The sequence below is a fragment of the Leishmania panamensis genome (assembly GCF_000755165.1).
Source record: "Leishmania panamensis strain MHOM/PA/94/PSC-1 chromosome 14 sequence".
NCBI classification, from domain to species: domain Eukaryota; phylum Euglenozoa; class Kinetoplastea; order Trypanosomatida; family Trypanosomatidae; genus Leishmania; species Leishmania panamensis.
Window position 1 is genome coordinate 291577 of NC_025859.1, and position 17773 is coordinate 309349.

General features: G+C 59.3%; 4 protein-coding genes and 1 pseudogene across 4 annotated transcripts; all 5 read right to left on the reverse strand.

Annotated features, from left to right (window-relative positions):
• On the reverse strand, positions 1–1123 carry LPMP_140780 (hypothetical protein; the record flags this gene model as incomplete). Its single annotated transcript, XM_010699009.1, has 1 exon — positions 1–1123. A coding segment is annotated over one exon (1123 nt), but the record flags the coding sequence as incomplete, so codon positions are not given.
• Positions 1124–2459: 1336 nt separating this feature from the next.
• LPMP_140790 lies at positions 2460–3216 on the reverse strand (annotated as a pseudogene).
• A 1254-nt stretch (positions 3217–4470) lies between these two features.
• LPMP_140800 (hypothetical protein) lies at positions 4471–6192 on the reverse strand (the record flags this gene model as incomplete). Its single annotated transcript, XM_010699010.1, has 1 exon — positions 4471–6192. The coding sequence occupies one exon, from the start codon at positions 6190–6192 to the stop codon at positions 4471–4473; it is 1722 nt and encodes a 573-aa protein (XP_010697312.1).
• A 1375-nt stretch (positions 6193–7567) lies between these two features.
• LPMP_140810 (protein kinase, putative) lies at positions 7568–9430 on the reverse strand (the record flags this gene model as incomplete). The annotated part of the gene is made up of 1 exon (XM_010699011.1): positions 7568–9430. One exon carries the CDS (start codon positions 9428–9430, stop codon positions 7568–7570), a length of 1863 nt encoding a protein of 620 aa, XP_010697313.1.
• A 2644-nt stretch (positions 9431–12074) lies between these two features.
• On the reverse strand, positions 12075–15848 carry LPMP_140820 (SNF2 family helicase-like protein; the record flags this gene model as incomplete). Its single annotated transcript, XM_010699012.1, has 1 exon — positions 12075–15848. One exon carries the CDS (start codon positions 15846–15848, stop codon positions 12075–12077), a length of 3774 nt encoding a protein of 1257 aa, XP_010697314.1.
• Positions 15849–17773: the final 1925 nt, after the last annotated feature.

Consider the following 17773-nt stretch of genomic DNA (forward strand, 5'->3'; position numbering starts at 1 on the left):
ATGGAGCTGCGGTGGTTGGCACCGGAGGTTTGTATGCCTCACCGGTCGAGGTCGGCGGCCGGTACGCGCTGGCAGACGTGTCACTGGCGGTGGGGGGCTTGTATGGATCAGTACCGCTGCTGGGAGTACTCTGCGCCGGTGGCTTGTACGCCTCACCAGCAGACGCGTTCGGTGGCCTGTAGACACCGGCACTGGGTGGCTTGTACGCGCCGCTGCTGCTGGAAGGAGGACGGTAAACGCCAGCAGAGACGCTGCCAGACGCCGGCGGTCTGTACGCGCCGGTGCTGCTGTGCGCGGCTGTCGGCGATGACGACAGAGTCGGCGAGGACTCCATCGTGGTGCTGCTCTTGGTTGGCGGGACGTACTTGTTGCCGGCCGCCGACGCCGTGGTGGAAGTCGGAGACGAGCTGAAGGCCTCCTGTGGAGCCGCCGCCGGAGCGGACTCGCCGCTCTGTTCCTTAGAAGGCAACGAAGTGACCGGCTGCTGCTGCTGCTGAGACGGCGACTGCGACTGCTTGCGTGCGTTGCCAAAGGTCTCCTCGAGGGTCGGTAGATTCTCCAGGCTCAGTCCCTGCGTGCGCAGCGCAACACGGCCGCCCGCAGTGGTGCCGCCCTCTCCGCCACCGATCGTGCCGGTTGCATTGCGGTGACCGCGTGCCACAAACTTCACCACCTTGGCTTCCTTCGGTGAGCTCTCGGGCGACTGTTCTTCACTGTCGTCGCCCTCAGCCGCGTTCTTCTTTCCCGTTGCCTCGGCTTCCTCCTTGGCCTTCTGCTCCGACGCTCTCTGCACTTCTTCCTGACGCTTCGAGTCGTGCATCACCTTCGCTGCATCCCACGTCTTGACGCTGCGCGTAGTGCTGGCGAAGTTGAGGCTCACAGCAATCACTGGCGCAACGGCAGTCTTCTCAGGGGCTGGAAGAGGCGATGTGCTGCTAGCAGGCGCTGAGGCTTCGCTGCCACCAGTGTTCGCGACTGTAATGGGCTTCGCCGCGGCGATGCTCACCCGCGGCACCGTCTCGAGTCCAAAGCCGCCAAGAGCCGCGTCATCTGCTGACTTTTTCTTGGCCACCTTCTTAGAGTTCTTCTTGTTGTTCTTGTTGAGGAAGGCGTCAAGGTCCATGAGTGGCAAGGCTGAGAGTAGCAGACAAAGAGAGAATTGCCCGGCTATGCTTGTGTGGCTGTTATTGAGTTCACTTTTCAATGAACAACGTCAAGGTCTCCAGTGGGGGAGCCGGAGGGGGAGGGCAGAGGGCAGGAGGGAGAGGGTGTGTGTGTGTGAAGGGGGTGGTGGTGGGGGGGTGGGGGGCTGTCACACAACAGTAATTAGAGAGGGAAAACAAGAGGCCTTTATGCTTGCGTTTCTTAAGCGCTTGGAAGCTCTTCACACACACACACACGCACGCAAGCGCAGTTAAGGTAGACAAAAGGAGGCGAAGGAGGGGGAGGGCAAGGTAGAGGACAGGGAGTCCTCCCTGATGCAAACGAGAGAAAGTTGCAGGCGTGTTCCTGCTCTGCTTGGCGTGCGTACACACTTCAGAGGCGCACCCCCCCCGCTGGCTCAGTCTCCCTCCTCTGTTGTGCTGAAGACATGAGCCCATGTTACACTGCACAGAGACAGGAGAGGAGAAAGTTCGGCGGGGGCAGGTGTGTGTGTGTGTGTGTGTGCAGTGAAACGTTTGACCACCAAGTCTGCCTCTTTGCTTTATTTTTTCGCGGCGCCTTTGCCACCCATCGAGCGGCGTGTAAAGGTGGAAATTTATAGAGTGTGCGTGTCCAAATACACACCAGCACTCCACTTCGACATGCATGCAGACCCACGAGAGCCAGACGGGCACCCATACACACTCACCCATACATACGCACACACACCTGAGGGAGAGCAAGAGCAAGGAGTGATGGGGCAACAGAGAACGAAAGCAAATACATGAGGGGCGGGCGGGCGGGTGGAAAGGGAAATGCGGGCGAATGAGTTCAGCGTGTATTTGTTCACCTGTGTGCTTTGACATGACCCCGATGGCGCCACCGCACGCTGCTTGCCCTCCGTACCGAGACACCCTCGAACACGCAGACACCAGGGATGTGCATAGGCAGTGGCCTACTGGTGCAATTATACATAAGGAGCAACAAGAGAGTAGAGGGGTCAGGCTGATAGAGAAAGGGGGTGAGTACGGTGGTTGGGACGCACTCCGAAATATTTTCATGAGCTCAGAGGGAAAGGTAAGGAGGGGGAAAGGAGGGAGCTAAGTAGTTATGGGTCGACGGCACTTATGACATTGTGGCACGCCACCAAGCAGGGAGGGAGAGAGCCCACGGGGCACTGGGAGAAGAGGGGGGAGTATGGGACAGGCACTCAACAGGGGGAGTGTGCCCCCCCAAAAAGAGAAAAATGTGAGTAGTGGCAGCAGAAGATAAAACCGAGAGAAGTCGCAGCCACACCGCCTCTCCCTTTCCTTCCTTTAGGGAGAGGGACACCCGAGACGATCACCAGTGCTGAGGCAGGCCCTACCATAAAAAAACTTGAGAGGCGACGACGACAACAAGAGCAAATGCGTGGATGCGTGCGTATGCGCATGGAAAGCACACATTCTCACAGAACGCCAAAGAGAGAAGAATTCGAGAGAAAAGGAAGTCGCCAAGGGAGCGGCAGCTGAGATAGCCACATACCCACCACGCCACATTGCAGGCCGTCCACAGCCGTGGCTCTTCCCGGAGGCGGGAGAGGGGGTAGCCATGGGGGGTGGGTGCGTGTGTGCACGAACTCCGAAGTACGCAGGTGGGTTCAGCGTGTCCAGTATGGTGTGGTGACAATCCCGCGACAGGGTCTATTCACTCGTCCTCACTTGAGCCCGCGCGTTCTGCTTTGGCTTCCAGCCAACCAATAGGGAGAGCGTGTGCTCCGGCGACGGCGCTTTCTGCGGCAGCGCTGAGCTGCCAGATAGGAGGAGGAGGGGGGGGGGGAGTGGCGCTCTACGTGCCCACGTGCGCTGTCGGCGGGCACCATGGTGGTGAGACCCTCGAAAGGGATTGCGCCGCCGCCACCGTTGTGCGTGGTACTCAGCCCCAAATGTCCACCGCGGGTAAAAGGCATCTCCGCTGCTTCTTCCTCCGTGATGCTCATCGTAGGCTTCGGCGAGGAGTCTTTTTGTTTCGGCGGCGGCGTCGCTGCCAACAGCGGGCTCCGGGTGAGGGTCGCGTGTGAAGAGTGGCGGCCATGTGGTTGCTGGGATGGTGGATGCGGAAACTGCTGCGATGATCGAGTCGCTTATATCCCTCATCGGGATGACAACAGCAGTCCCCGCAGAGCGAGGGTTGAAGGGAGGGAGAGGAGGAAAAGATGTCCCAAGCGACGCTCTTGCCTCCCCATCTGCTCCGCCCTCCGCAATACTTTCTACTGTCTAACACCGACGGGTGTATGTGTGCTAGTGTGGATGGTCTGCTCGTGTAGTTGTCTGCGGGTTTATGCGAACGCGCGACTCGACGACTTCGTTTTACAGAGGTGCCAGCGTGTCTGCTTGCCCATGGCGTGTGGCGGCAGAGCAAACTAGAAAATGGTATAGGATGACCAGAGAAAACAGAGAGGCAGTTAGAGGGGATCTCGTATAGTGTTCAGCGACGACCCTTCCATGCCCCTCAACGACACTCAAACAGGCGAACGAGCAGGCACACACTGGTACCCAAGGCGTGCGTGCGATGTCTTTTATCCCCCTCCACACTTCTTCTACTTTCGCAGGCTCGCATGATGCTAGCTGAATCGATGAGGGCGAGGGGGGAGAGGCGAGCGTAGTTGAAACCTACCATTCCGCACTACGCTCATACTGCGCCGGAGGAGTGCAAGCTGGGTGGTGGTGGTGAGGGGTTTCTTGCACCGTTCCACAACACCTTCTGCGTGTACGTTTCGATGAGAAGGGGAGGGAACACGCGCGCGTGCACCTCGCCGGTACCACCGCCGCTGTCGTTGGTGCATCAGCGAGTTGTGTGTGCGCACTGGGAAGCAAACATCGAGAGCTGACTTGACGGTACAACCACGAAGGACAAAAAGGCAAAAGAGCGGGACACATACCGCCGTCCTACAGCGTGTAGTCCCTGTGGGACTTGGCCCCCCTATCGTAGGGGGGTAGTAGTAGTTGTATACATCGTTCCCAGCACGTATGTGTGTGTGTGTGTGTGGAGCAAACGAGACTCCGGCGCCCGAGGGGAATAGGGAGGGGAGGAGGAGGACGAACACTGCACCGCCAACGTAGAGGTACTACACGTTCTCTCTCTTCCTTTCGCCTCTCCATTTCGCCCCCCCCCCATCTCCCTCCTGCGACCACCTCAAGCACCCGCGCGATTCCACACATACGCAGAAGATGTGCACAGGGGTGGTGAGGACGGCGCAGCTTCGCATCGAAATAGCAGAGCCGCTCTCCTCTCCCGCTCGCTGTGCGTCTGGGCACTTTTCTCTTCTCTCTTCCAACCTTATCTGCTTTACATGAATGACGCAGTCGCCGCTGCTGCCGTCGGCTGGCCCGGTACCGTTGTAGCACTTTGGTCGCACTTGCTGGTGCTCTCCTGTTGCCGCGATTGCCGCTGCTGTTGCTGTTCCTGCTGTCGTCGGCGCTGCATTACTAGGTTACGCGCATCCCCTACTGCAGGCTGTGATGACGCTGCCTCTGCGGCTGCGGCTGTGGCCCCCAACGCCGCGGCAGTGCGACTCTGGCGCTTCTCATTGGCGTATTTAAGGGCAGCAGCCCGTTGCGTCTGTAGCCGACGCGACTGTTGTCGCACCACTGCTGCCTGTCCTTCGGCGATCTGGACCTTGCGCTCCAAGTTCTTCACCGCCTTCTCGAGCTCCACCTCCTCCGCCTTCTGCGCCATGTACTCCTCGATTTTGGGTACCTTGACGGCCTCCTGCTGTGCCTTGAGCATCAGATGCTTCGACTCCGCCTGCGCGGCCTCTGCGGTCGCCGTCACAATTTCCTTCCCACAGCGCGACAAGTATTCTAAGCGGCTCTTCGCCTCGCGCTTCAGCCGCGTCTGCTCGCCCGCCAGTTCGTTGAGTTGGCCCATTAGATGGTTCAGCTGCTGGACGGTGCGCGTCGACGTGCCCTTTAGCTCCGCCAGTTCATTGTTCTTGGCCTCCATGCGCTCGCTAAACTGCTTGTGCTCGATGCGCAGTTGCTCCATGTCTACAGCTTGGAACGCTTCACCAGCGATGCGACGCTGCCGCACCAGCTGCCGTGCTCGCGCAATATCTTGCTCCGCCGCCTGGCACTGCATCTCCAGTTTGTCGAGGCAGCTCACTTGAGTGCTGTGCCGGCGCTCTAGGTAGCGCAGCAGCTCGTCTGCGGTTGTCGCGGCAGCCGCTGATGAGACGGGCAACCCCTTCGCCTCCCGAACGGGGCTGCGTCGATGCGCGGTGGCAGTGATGCCAGCGGCTTCAGCCATGTCGTCCTCTGCGCCCCCACTCCGTCTCACTTCTCGCTCAAACTGCAGCACCTCCAGACGGAGCTCCTGCTGACGTCGACTTGCTTCCTCGACGGTGGCAACGAGTACCTCCTGGACGCCCTCCGCCTCCTTGGCCATCTTTTCTTCCTGTGCACGCAGCCGAGCCATCTCCTGCAGCAGCAGCGTGGCCTTGTCGTCTACTCGCATGAAGACTTCTACGTCAGCGAGCGAGCGGCGACGGTAGCTGAGGCCGCGTCGGCCGGTCCCGCTCGCGCCGCCGACAGTCTCGGCAGCGCCGCCGCCAGATGTGCCTTGAGTCTCCGAGGAAATGTTGTAGTCGCCGCCAAGGAAGGCAACAGTGGCATCAACGGCCGACGAAAGCGCACCTGAGCCGCCAGTGTCGGTTGCATCGAGTTGAATGGCAGTGGATGCTGAGGCGTTGAGGATATTCACACCGGGGCCACCGCCCGGACGCCGCTGCTGCAGTGTCTGCACATGGGCACCAAGTACCTGCGTTTCCTCTTGCAGTGCTGACACCTCGTTTGCAAGCTCCGTGACAGCCTCGTTGATGGCCTCCAGGTCAAACTCCGCAGCGTCATCAGCGAAGACTTCGGCAGAGGGGTACGATCGACTGTAAAAAGACACGACGAGAGAGTTGAAATCCCTGCCAGCGGCGCCGATGGCGGTGCTGGTGCTTCCAGAGCTGCTATTCCGTCGTCGATCGACCCCGCTGCCGCTGAGGGGGCGTGTGCTATGGGACATGTGACTACCCACGCTATCCATTAGCTGCTACTGTTAATGCTGGTCGTTTGTGATCGCACGCTCTTAATGGACAAGTGAAGTTGGCAAGTCGAGTCGGTGTGGTAGAGCAGTGGTGGCGGTGGTTTGTGTTTGCGCAAATTGTAGGCGTAAAAAAAGGAAGACGCACCACAGTAGGGAGAGTGGGGAGAGAGGGGCACCAATGGAAAGAGGGAGAGGGGGCTGCACGAATACACGCCTCTTTGCACACGAGACAGGAGGGACATCTGCCTGCCTCTGTTGTGTGACTATGCGCTCGTGATGTGCCAGGAGAGGGTTGAATGGGTGGGAGAACCAGTAATCCTTCAACTCAGAAATAGACTGAAATGCAAACAAGCAGAGGCGAAGCGGCAACATCACTGAGTAACGCGGCCGCTTAGGCGGTATACGCCTGCTCTTCCTCTCCCTCAGAGCAGCAGGCTGAGAGTAATCCACGGACAGCGCTCGCAGAGAGAGGGAGGGGGGAGGGAGGGAGGGAGAGAGAGAGGACGGATGTGCTGGAGGACGCCCCTGGTGTGAGGCACATAAATTTGCGTGGTGGGCATTTTCTTGGCCTCCTTTTCGTTTGCGGTGGGGGCGTTGCGGTACACTGCCCTCTCACGCTTGGGATTGGGCTGCCGCTCACGTTCTTCGGTCTCATTCCCGCGCTCAGCACAATCGCCCATGGAGAGAGAGAGAGACCACAGAGAGAGAGAGTGAGAGAGAGTGAGTGAGAGATGGTGACAATATTATTCACACGCATGCGTACACACAAACAGGCCGAGAGAAGAGGCGAGCGGAGGTGAGGGCGGCCGCGGTGACGGGAAAGCACAAACCCTTTCGGTAGCAAAAAAAAGCCAAAAGACTTGCAAACAAACAAACAAGCAAACCAGGGCAATACACCATTATAGTTGTCGTAGTAGTACATGAGCCGTTGCACCAACGCCAAGGTACACATGAGCACGTACATCCGCACGCACGCGAGCAGGCAGGGGTGGGGGGCACGCAGAGGAGTGATGAGAGATCCATCCCACCGAGTGGATAGGCGGCATGTGCGTCACATCTCTCTGCTGCGGTGCCTCTACGTCTATGGCAATGTGTGTGTGTGTGGGTGGGTATGTGGGTGTGTGGGTGTACATTGCACCTACGACTTCAGCTCCGGAAGAGGAAACGCGGAGGGGAGAGAAAAAGGGGAAACAAGCAAAAGCGCCTAAGTATCATATGAGCAAGGTAATAGGACAAAATAGAGGGGAAGAAGAGAGAGAGAGAGGACCAGCAACAGAGGTTGGCGCCAGTGGCGGAGAAGGGCGTCAGTCTCCTGAGCGATAAGCTACGCGCGCACGTGTTGCTTTGCCGCGCTCTATTGCTGAGGCGCTGTCAATAGGGGAGGTGGCGCACTAGCCGCTTCCGCGTTACCGCACACGGTATCCGTGACTGCCGACTGTGTCGCCACGGAACGAGATTTTAGTGCCCGGATTGGTTCTAGAAAAGGGTGCTGGATCGCCTGCTGGCAACTCACGCGCTTCCGTGGGTCGTACTGGAGCAGTTTGTGGATGAAGTCGCAAAATACTTCGTAGGCGGCCTCGTCGTGTCCCGGCTGGCCTGCGCGACAGCCGCGTGGGCCGCCCTTGTGCACACCAAGAATTTCTTCAAGAGAGAGTGGCGGACTATTACTGTCATTGCCAGTCACAGCAGCAGCGGCCGTTGCGCCCTCGCCCTCAACTTGCGGGGCTCGCAGAAAGAAAGGGGAGCCTGTGGCGTGACCCGGTGCGCTGGACATTGGAGTGAGTCCCGGTGGGGCATCCCCTACTGGATCAGCGCCGGCGCTGTGAGTCGCCTCGCCAGCGCTGCTGTTGGCGGTGGCGGGATCTAAAGGACACGTATAATATAGCTGCGTCCGCTTAGGGCTTGCTGCGATCATGTAGTCCGGAAGCGGGCCGAGGACGGAAGTGAAGTACGCCACCATGTCCCCCTCATTTTTGCCGGGGAAGAGGGGCACTCCCGTGTGCATCTCCACAAGGAAGCAGCCTAGGGACCAGCGGTCAATCGCTGTCGTGTAACCAAGCTCCAGGATGACCTCCGGGCTTCGGTAGTAGCGTGACTGGATGTACTTGGGCATGATGATGTCCACACCCTCACCACCGCCAGTAACGGCAGCAGCAGCAGCAGCAGCCGTGGGCGCCGAATCACCGGTCTTCTCCGCCGTTCCTGGCTCCTCAGCTATTGGTGCCGCGACGCCGCTTGTCAGCGCCGCGTTGACAGATGCAGTGGTCGGTGACTGCGGCGCGCCACCGCCACCGTCGCCGGTGGCTGGGGCGGGCTTGACCCCGCAACTGGCGCCTTCAATCGAATCCCACGGCGGCCCTGAGCAGCTGCTCGGCGACGTCGAGGGGAGCACCACTTGCGCCGGTGGAGGGTTCCACTTTGGCTGCTGCTGGTAGCACGCGGAGCCAAAGTCGATCACGCGCACCTCGCTGCGGCTCGGGTCGCGCAGTAGCACATTCTCCGGCTTCAGATCGCAGTGTATGATGGGTGGCTGGTGCTGTTCTAGCACCAGCAGCACCTTGATCATCTGGTAGGCAAACTTGCGTGTGAGGTCGAGGCTGACGCCGTTGTACTTGGTCAACGTGATGAGACGGTAGAGACTAAAGCTGAGCGGCTCAAAGACCAGCACCATATGACCTTTCCACAAGAACACCTTACGCAGCTGCACGACGAGGTTCTGCAGCGCCGGGTCGTTGTTTAGGTGCGCCACCACCTGCGCCTCAAACCAGCCCTGACTCTCAAAGTAGGGACCGCTGCGGATGACTTTGAGGGCGACAGCCTCGTTGTACTTTTGGTCGATGCAGTGGAGCACGGTGCCGAAGCTGCCCTTGCCGATGACCGCCTTCACCACGTACCGTTCCGCAATTTCCTCGCCCGGGTACGGCAGGTAGTGCCCCGAGACATCCTCGTACTTGCGCGCCGCGTACTTGGCGGGGGCCGTCAGCAGCAGCTGGCGCTCCCGGTAGAAGAGGGTGTTGATGGCTTCGTAGACGGACATGATGTTCTGGGAGAGCGCCACTGTCGGCCGCTCCTCGCCGTTGGGCCGCAGAAGTGGTGCACTGGTGGCAGAGGCGAGCGCAACGGCGCCGCTCGTGGAGCCTTGCGGTTTCTGCGAAGGTGACGCTGATCCTGCTGGCGCTGAGGCTGCGGCGCCGGATGCCGACGGCGGTGGTGGCATACTGGAAGTACCGCTGCCTGTTGCTGCGCTAGAGCGCGGCGAGTAAGTGCTACCACTTCCACCTCTGCGGGATGATTGGCCAGCGTGGCTGGAAACGAGAGGCACATTGCTGCTCGCCAGTAGGGCGGAGCCCGCTGTTGCTGCTGAAGACGGCGGCAGAGATGGTGGCAAGGGCCATGAAGGAGACGACAATTCACTGCAGCCGCCCTGCAGGGTTGGCGGTGGACTTGTGATGAGACCAGCCGCGGTCTCAGGCGCTGAAGAAACGGCAGGATCCTCTGATGAGAGAGTTGTCGAGGCCCCGCCAAGCGGTCGCTGCTGTGGCTTCTGTGCTTGTAACGTGTGGTGCCGGGGGCCTGGGGAACCGGTACGACGACTGCCACCATTGCCCCCACCATTTCGACCCCTATCGCTATGCCGCTGGCAACCGCTCGACCCACCGACTACATTAGCGACGCGCCGGTAGGCGTAGCTGCTGTCAACTGATATAGCCGCGGTTGACACGGCTGCGCCTGTAGGGGGATCGATGGAGAAGCTGGCCGCCATGGTAGGCGGTGGCGGTGGCGAAGCGTACTGTGCTCTACCCAGTGAGGAAGAGGCAGTGGTGGAAGGGCCGCTCATGCCAGGGCTCCGCGCCAAGAACGACGACGATGGAAGCTGAAGTTGCGGTTGCCGTGACTGCTGAGTTTGGTGGTGGTGTCGAATAGGCAAATGTCCCAAGCCGGGCTGGCCGTAGGTGGCACCACCGCTCGTGCTGCCTGGATGCCGGAAGTCGGCGCCGCTGGCCACTACGTCCACGTACCTGGATGAGGTTCTTATGTGCGATGTCGACGTCACTAATGAAGCGGACCCAGCGGTGGCGGTGGTTCTACCATCCGATCGGAGTGGTGGCGGTGATGGAGAGGATGTAGACAAGACCGTCTGCGGTGCGTGCCGCTGCGGAGCTGAGGGCTGTCGACCGCCTGCCCCGCCGCCCCCACTGGCGCCCCCTGCAGCTCCCTGCAGCTGCTGATACGACATCTTCTGCCCAGAAGCACCAGCAAAGAGACAGCGAGAGAAGAACGGCGATCGAGAGGCAGGGCGGCGCTATCTTTGCGTCTAACTGGCCTCCAGCACAATCCGCAGGTGCACCACACCAGTTGAGAAAAGCGCAACACACGTACGCACAAACGCGATAACACCACCCTGCAGTCGTGCCTTTTCCCTTCTCCTCGTCCTCGGGCGGATGTGTTCTACCTACGCCCCCCACGCGCCCACGCAACGCCGCTTCTATCTCTTGGTGCGCAGTAATGGCGCTAAGAAGTGTGTGTGCGTGTTGAGAGGAGGAGAAAGGGGAAGGGGTGGAGAGGAGGGAAGAACAAGCGCTTGTATATGTATATATATTTATAGATGTGTGTGTGTGTGTGTGTGTGAAGGTACTTGTGTGGTATGAAGTGTATCCGGACGTTGAGGTAATTCTCAACGGGATGGAGAAGCTGCTGAAGGGGGTGGTGGTGGGGAGGGAAGAGGAAACCACAACCACCACAAACTCGACTGTATCATAGAGCAGGGGGCCTCTCTCTACTCGTGTTTTCCTCTAGGTGTGTGCGTGGGCTTAGCTGCGTCGGGAAGACAAAACTGTGCTGACTGTGGGCAATGCTGGTTTGCCTCCCAAGTGTAACCAAGAACCCTAAAGTACGTTGGAAAAGGAGAGATTGCAGGAGGGAGGGGTGCGTATGGGAGAGGAGGCAACATACATCTGGGCTATCACAAGGATGGCGACCGTGACAAGCAAGCACACATGCGCACGCATACATTACTCCTCGGCAAAGAAATAGCCACAAAACATCAACGATCATCATCAAGGCGCCACCGCCAAGAGGAGAGGGAGAGGGAGGTAGCGGATGTGATGGACGAAGGCGAGTACTTGTCTGCACATCGCGCTGTGTTCCCCCCTTTTCTGTCCAAGCAGCACGGAGAGCCTGTAGAACGTGCGCGTGGGGGGGGGGGGGAGGCGGGGTTTCTCACTGCGCGAGACAAAGTACCTTCCATCGCCGCCACCCGGCGCTCACGCGGTGCTCGGCATTTCCTACGTTTCCAGCTAGCCGTTCTCTTCGGGGTGCGCCACTTTATGGCGTGCGCGCACGTTGGTGTAGAGGTGTATGCTCGTGTTGATGCTGAGGAGTAAACACACACACACACACACCCAAACACGCGTGCGCATGATCGACACACATACCCACAAATCAGCAGCAGGAGCAGCATGAGACGTGTAAGGGTGTCACAAGAGAGGGGGAGGGGGTAAGCATGAAGGTTCACCCTGAGCGCTGCTTTCGCCCACAACGACGCACTCATCGCCATGGAAACCCTCGACGCCTCAAACCTGAGCGCTTCCCCTCCAGGCGATGATCCCTAAAGACAGAAGGGTCCGTACAGGGGGGGATCTAAAGCAAGCAAAGCAACCACAAATCAGCAGCCAGTAGAATGACCCTCCTCTCCGCCCAGCAGCGCAGAACAACAAGGAGGTGGAATCAGAACAAGTACAATCAACAAGGGAGCGCGAGGTGACCTGTCACTGCGAGCTAGGAGGGGTCGAGCGAGAGAAGCCCTATACAGACGAGCAACAGGGAGAGAGGAGGGGGGAGGGGGAAGAGAGAACATCTGACTATTCATGCCGACGCTTCCGCGCCGCTGCCATCTCTTCACGATAGTAACGTCCCTTCTCCTCTCGGTCTGTCGCCTCCTTCGCCTTCTTTTCCCCAATCGCGTGCAGCAAGCTGTACTGCCGCTGCTGCTCTTGCATCGCTTCCGTCGTGAGCGCCCCTGACGACGACACACGTCGCATCATGTCCTCCGCCTTCTTGCGCGCCAGGCGGTACGCAACGCGGTCATGGCCGGCCACGGAGACGTCCTGACGATCTATCAGGTCCTGCAGCATCTGTGTTTCGCAACACACCTTCTTGTTAGTCTTCTTATTTTCGTTGCCTACGCCGAGGATGCCGACTAGATCGTCGTCGTCGCCGTCTGTCTTCCTCGTATCGTCGCGTCCAGTGCCGACCTCGTCACTACCGCCTCCATCCTTAATAGGAACCAGTATGCCGAACGTGCGCTCTTTCTTGAGCTGCTTCTCCGTGCTTCCCGCGTCGTTGCCACTGCCACTCTCCGCGATGTCGATCCCATCCTCACTCCCGTCACTGTCGACGCCAGGAACCGCATTGCCGTACTCCCACGGTGCCGCGTGCCCGTCACGACTACGCGCGCCGCCGCGGCCGCCAGCCGAGGCGCTATGCAAGTGATGCGCTGTCAGTAAGTACCGCTTGTCCACCGGCACACGGCTCTCGTACTCGGAACCGAGCAGGAGGCTTTCCATGAAGTTGTCTTGCCTGTGAAAGAAGCGCTGCAGCTCCGGATCCTTCAACACCTTGTCTGTCACGTACATCTTCGCGAGTTGCCGCCGCAGGATCGCCTCCTCCACGCTGCCACTCGTGATAAGGCGGTAAACGCACACCTCTCTCTTCTGGCCAATACGCCAGGCCCTCTCACGCGCCTGCACATCTGTGATCGGGTTCCAGTCCGGGTCGAAGATAACGACGCGATCAGCGCCGATGAGATTGACGCCAATGCCCCCAACGCGCGTCGTTAGCAAGGCGACAAAGATGGAGTCATCTTCGTTGAAGCGGTCCATCAGTTCCTGGCGATGGTGGCCGTTTGTCTCACCATCCATTCGGATGTAGCGGTAGGCGTGCTGCTCGCACATGTTCTCGATAATGTCGAGCATCATGCGAGTCTGCGAGAAGATGAGGACGCGGTGACCAAACAACTGCCACTCCTTCAGCATCATGAGTAGGGCGTTTAGCTTCCCGCTGCCGAGGAGGTTGACCAGGTTGTTGCTGCGGAAGGAGCGATGCTGGCCAGATCGTGTTGCCGAAGCAGATGACTTCGTCGCCGCACCATGACGACCAAGCATCATGCGGTCTTCCTCATCTGCCCCTTGCTGCATTGCGTAGATGTCAGCGTGGTTACAGATTTGCCGCAGTTGGTTCATGAGGCGGAACGACGCCAGCCGCAGGCTGCTGTTGTAGCGACGAGACGCCATGTTCACCCGAGGCCCTGCCACATGCAGGGAGCCGGTGCAATCACGTCCGTCCCGGTCGAGGCCACCGTTGGGCGAGCCGCACATCCCCATCTGCGCAAAAAGCCGTTGCACCACTGGTGAGCACAGCACCTGCAGGTAGTGGTCGAGCTGCTCGTCCGTGAGCGGCACGCGCAGAACACGCTCATACTTGGGCGGCAGAGACGTGTTCACCTGACGCTTTAGCCGGCGAAGCAGGTACGGGGCGATGTGCGCCTGCAGCGCCTTGGCACACTCAACGGCGGTTGCCTGAGACAGCGGACTCGCGCACGCGTTGCGGCTTTGCGCGATGGGCGTCTCGAACTCGTCAATAAAACGACTCATCGTGCCGAGCAGGCCGGGTCGCACAAAGTCAAACAAACACCACAACTCCTTCAGCGAGTTCTGGATGGGACTGCCGCTTAAAATCAAGCGGTGCGGAGTCGTAAAGGACTTCGCTGCGAGTGTCGCTCCAGCCTCCGGGTTGCTAACTTTGTGTCCCTCGTCAAGGATGACGTACTGGAAGCCCGTGCGTAGCAGCAGCTCGAGGTGTATGCGCATCGCTGCGTACGTGGTGATGATCACGGCTGGTGTCCCTTGAACTGACTGCAGCAGCCACTCGCGCGTAACGTCGCTGCCGCTGCTCTCGTGCATGACGCAAGAGCGTACGTAGGGGGCCCAGCGGTGCAGCTCCGCCAGCCACTGACGAAGCACCGTCATCGGTGCCACAATCAGCACCGGCCCATGCAGCATACACGAGTGGTGCAGAGCATTGATCATCGCCGCCACCTGGATCGTCTTGCCGAGGCCCATCTCATCACCGAGAATACCACCGGAGCGGCGGGAGTGCAGGGCGAGAAGCCATAGAAGCCCCTCTTGTTGGTAGTCTAGTAGGCGATTGTAGATGGCGGCATCCATGCGCGCCTGGGGCAGCAGCGTCACCTCCTCCATCTCCAATACGAATTCCTCGCTCTCTGAGATGGCCGTCGAGGATACAGAGCCGGTGCGCCCCCGCTGCCGCTGCTGCTGCTGCTGCGAGTTCTGTGACATGAACGATGTGGCTGTCCTGCTACAGTGAGTGTAGCCATCAGTGAGCTGGGTGGAGACCCGGGTCACCACCGCCGCCACCGCCGCGTCGTCGTCGTCTTCCATGAGTGCGTCCACATCGATTACTTCGTTCACAACTTTCTGTGAGTCTGTCTCCACCTTCACTCGTGCCTCCGGGAGGCGACAACCATACTCGCCGACCTCAGCCTCTTTCGTGGCGACGAGAGTTTTGGGTGCGCCTGCGGCTGCTGACGTGGCTCCCCCGGCAGCGTCGCCGACGCCAGGCTCTTGCTTCACTTGATGCACCTGACTGTCTCGCTCACCTTCCGTCTTCACTTGCGCCTCGGCTGGCTCTGCGATGGAGACCGACAGTGTCTGCGAAGGCGTGTCAACGCGGTTGCTCACAGCTGCCAGCCGACGCTGATGATTTGCCACCGCCTCCAGTCGCTGTCGTTTGGTGATGCGTTCAACGTAGTGCACCATTTCCGAGTCGTCCTGGTAGCGGCGCTGCTTCGAACGGATGTCCGCACGCGTTACTTGCACCCGGCCCAGCGAGGGAAGCACTGCGCCACCGCTATAGTCGCTATGCGTGATACCCTTCAGGTGATTCGGCACTCGATACAACACGCGCGTCGTTGTGACGATCGGCGATGGCACCGCCAGGCTGCCTCCCGCCAGCGTGCCGCCATTTACACTTGTATTTGTGCACGGGAGCGCAGTGGAGGCCGATGACGCGAGAGGAACCGGTCGACCTGTGGCGCGCTTTACACGCACAGCTGCTGCGGCGTCGGCTGCCTTCGGATGCGCTGCAGGTCGGGTCACGACTGACGCACGCTCTGCCTCTGCTTCCTCTCGCTCGAGCTGTTTCGCTTCGGCAAGTCGCGCAGCCTGACGCCGGTCGACCTCTTTTTGAGTCTGCCGAAGTGCTGCGTCGGCGCGCTGGAGCGCGCGCTCCGCTGAATGGAGTTGGAAGCGAATGTCAGACACCCGCCGTATTGACGACGTCGTCGGGTCGACTGACTTGCTCTGCTGCGCATCACCCAGCAACCCGGACGATTCTTGCGCAGCCGCCAACTGCGCCTCGTTCAACTCGAGTTGTAGCTCGTTCACAACATGCTCCGCCTTTTCTAGCTCGTTCCAGCTCTTCTTGAGCCGCTCCTCGTCTTCGAATGCTGCTCGCGAGGACTGAGCGACTACGCGCGCCGCCACGTCTATGCGCATCTCTTCCTCATCTTGGAAGACGCCGAGCTGTTGCTGCAACAGCGCCAAATCGTCAGCCATGCCTCTACGAAGTGTGCACGTACGTGTGTACGTGACTGCGTACGAGAGTGCTCACGTTGAGGCGTTTTCGGAAGGGGGAAAAGGGAGGGAGGAGTGAACAACGGTGCGCGCTTACAGGGTTGTATGGGCAGCGGCTCACGATGTTGATGTGTGCGTGCGCTGAATGGTCTTCAAGTGGCCTTCGAGCTCACAAAGATGCATGCACAGGTGTGTGTGTGTGTGTGTGTGTGCACCCCCCCTCTACACACGAGCAGACTCGCGTATTACCAGAAGGCCTGGGGTTCAAAGGTAAGGAAAAGGCAAACAAGGGGCAGGATGAGACCGCAGCACTGACATAATGGCGTGAATGAGGGGGAGGGGGAGACAACAAGGATGAAGCAATGTCTATGAGATGCAGATGGCCTCATATGCACATGCATGTGTGTATGCGGGGTAGCAAAGGTGTGCGCGCGTGCGCCCACTCAATACACCACACCTCCCTCGCTCCGCGCAACGTCCAGTCGTGAGACTAACGTGTCGGACAACCAGCAGCAAACTCACGGGAAAAAGGGGGTACAGGGACGGCGTCGATCTCTCCGACTTACCCGCCTCTCGTGCACTTTGCAAAGCATTGCCAGCGCCAGACATGTGTTCGCGCGTATGTGCGCAGGGAGAAGTGGAAGAGGGCGCCATAGAGAGAGAGAGGAAAATGCAGCGGGGGATTGTCTGATGCTTTTCGGCAGTGGCATGGCTCATCCCACAAGAGAGAGAAATCTGCACGACATGGACGTGCTTGCATCGGTGTGTGTGTGTGTGTGTCTTCTTCGTTTTCCAAACCCGCGAACCGTCCATCGGCAACCGAAGCTGGAGAAGCGTTGTTGCAGATCGAAAAGGAGAGATGGCCTACATGGGGAAAAAAGGGGCGGAGGGAAGCGCGAGGAGAGGGGGGGAAGCATACAAAACGCCGAAGGTGAATGAACCAAAAGAGAGAGGGGAGGGGGGGGGTAAATGATCCACAGATGATGAACGCTACTTGCGCCGTTTCCTCCCTGCGCACAGCCACGCAGAGACTCTGTGACAAGGGCGCGCCGCTGCTGTACGTCCTCGCCGTGTTTCAGTTGTTGGCTCTGTCTGATTGCGCTACAACACAGGGGGCAAGTGCTTGCCTGTGTGCATGGAGTGTCTGTGTCTACCTGTCTTAGCAGCACGCGAGACAGCGGCGAGAGAAGATTTGCGCGGAGCACATGAATCTTCCGGCCCCTGCAGACGCTCGCACACACACACACACACACGCACATATATATATATATATATACACGCCAGAGCTACAGCTGAAAAGGGTGCCGATGTGGTGATGATCATGGCGGTGGTGGGTCGAGTGGGCGAGAGAGAAACCGATTGGTGGCGTTGTCTGATGGGATCAACCAGAGGAAGAGGAGGAGAAATACCAAAACACGGCTGAGAGACTAACAGAGAACGAGGCATGGAGAGGCTCACGAAGACTGAAAGGGAGACAAGACAAAGCGGAGGAGGGGAGAAGTAAAAGGGGCAGAGAGGTAGGCCCCCCTCCCCTCCCCCCACAGAAGCTCATGTATAAACATGCGAGGCGAAAGGAGGAGAGCAGGGGGTACTAGGAGACAGGGAACACCCAGAGGAGGGGGAGGGGAGAGCAAGGCCTGACTGATACGATATGGCGAAGTGCACTCGCTTCTCCACTCTCCGCATATCCTCGTGCACTCGACTATTCGGTTATTTCCCTCCCCATCCGTCTCTCTGAGTGCTGGGAGATTGTCCTACTCTTTCCCCCCTATCCTCGTCCCTATTCCGCAGCTCTCACCAACTCTTCAGAAAGTGGAGCGTCAGGGGCGAGAGGTCGAGGAAGGAAAGAAGGACGGAACCAAGTCGATAAACGCTGCCCACGCAAGTGCCATGCAAGCAACACTGCG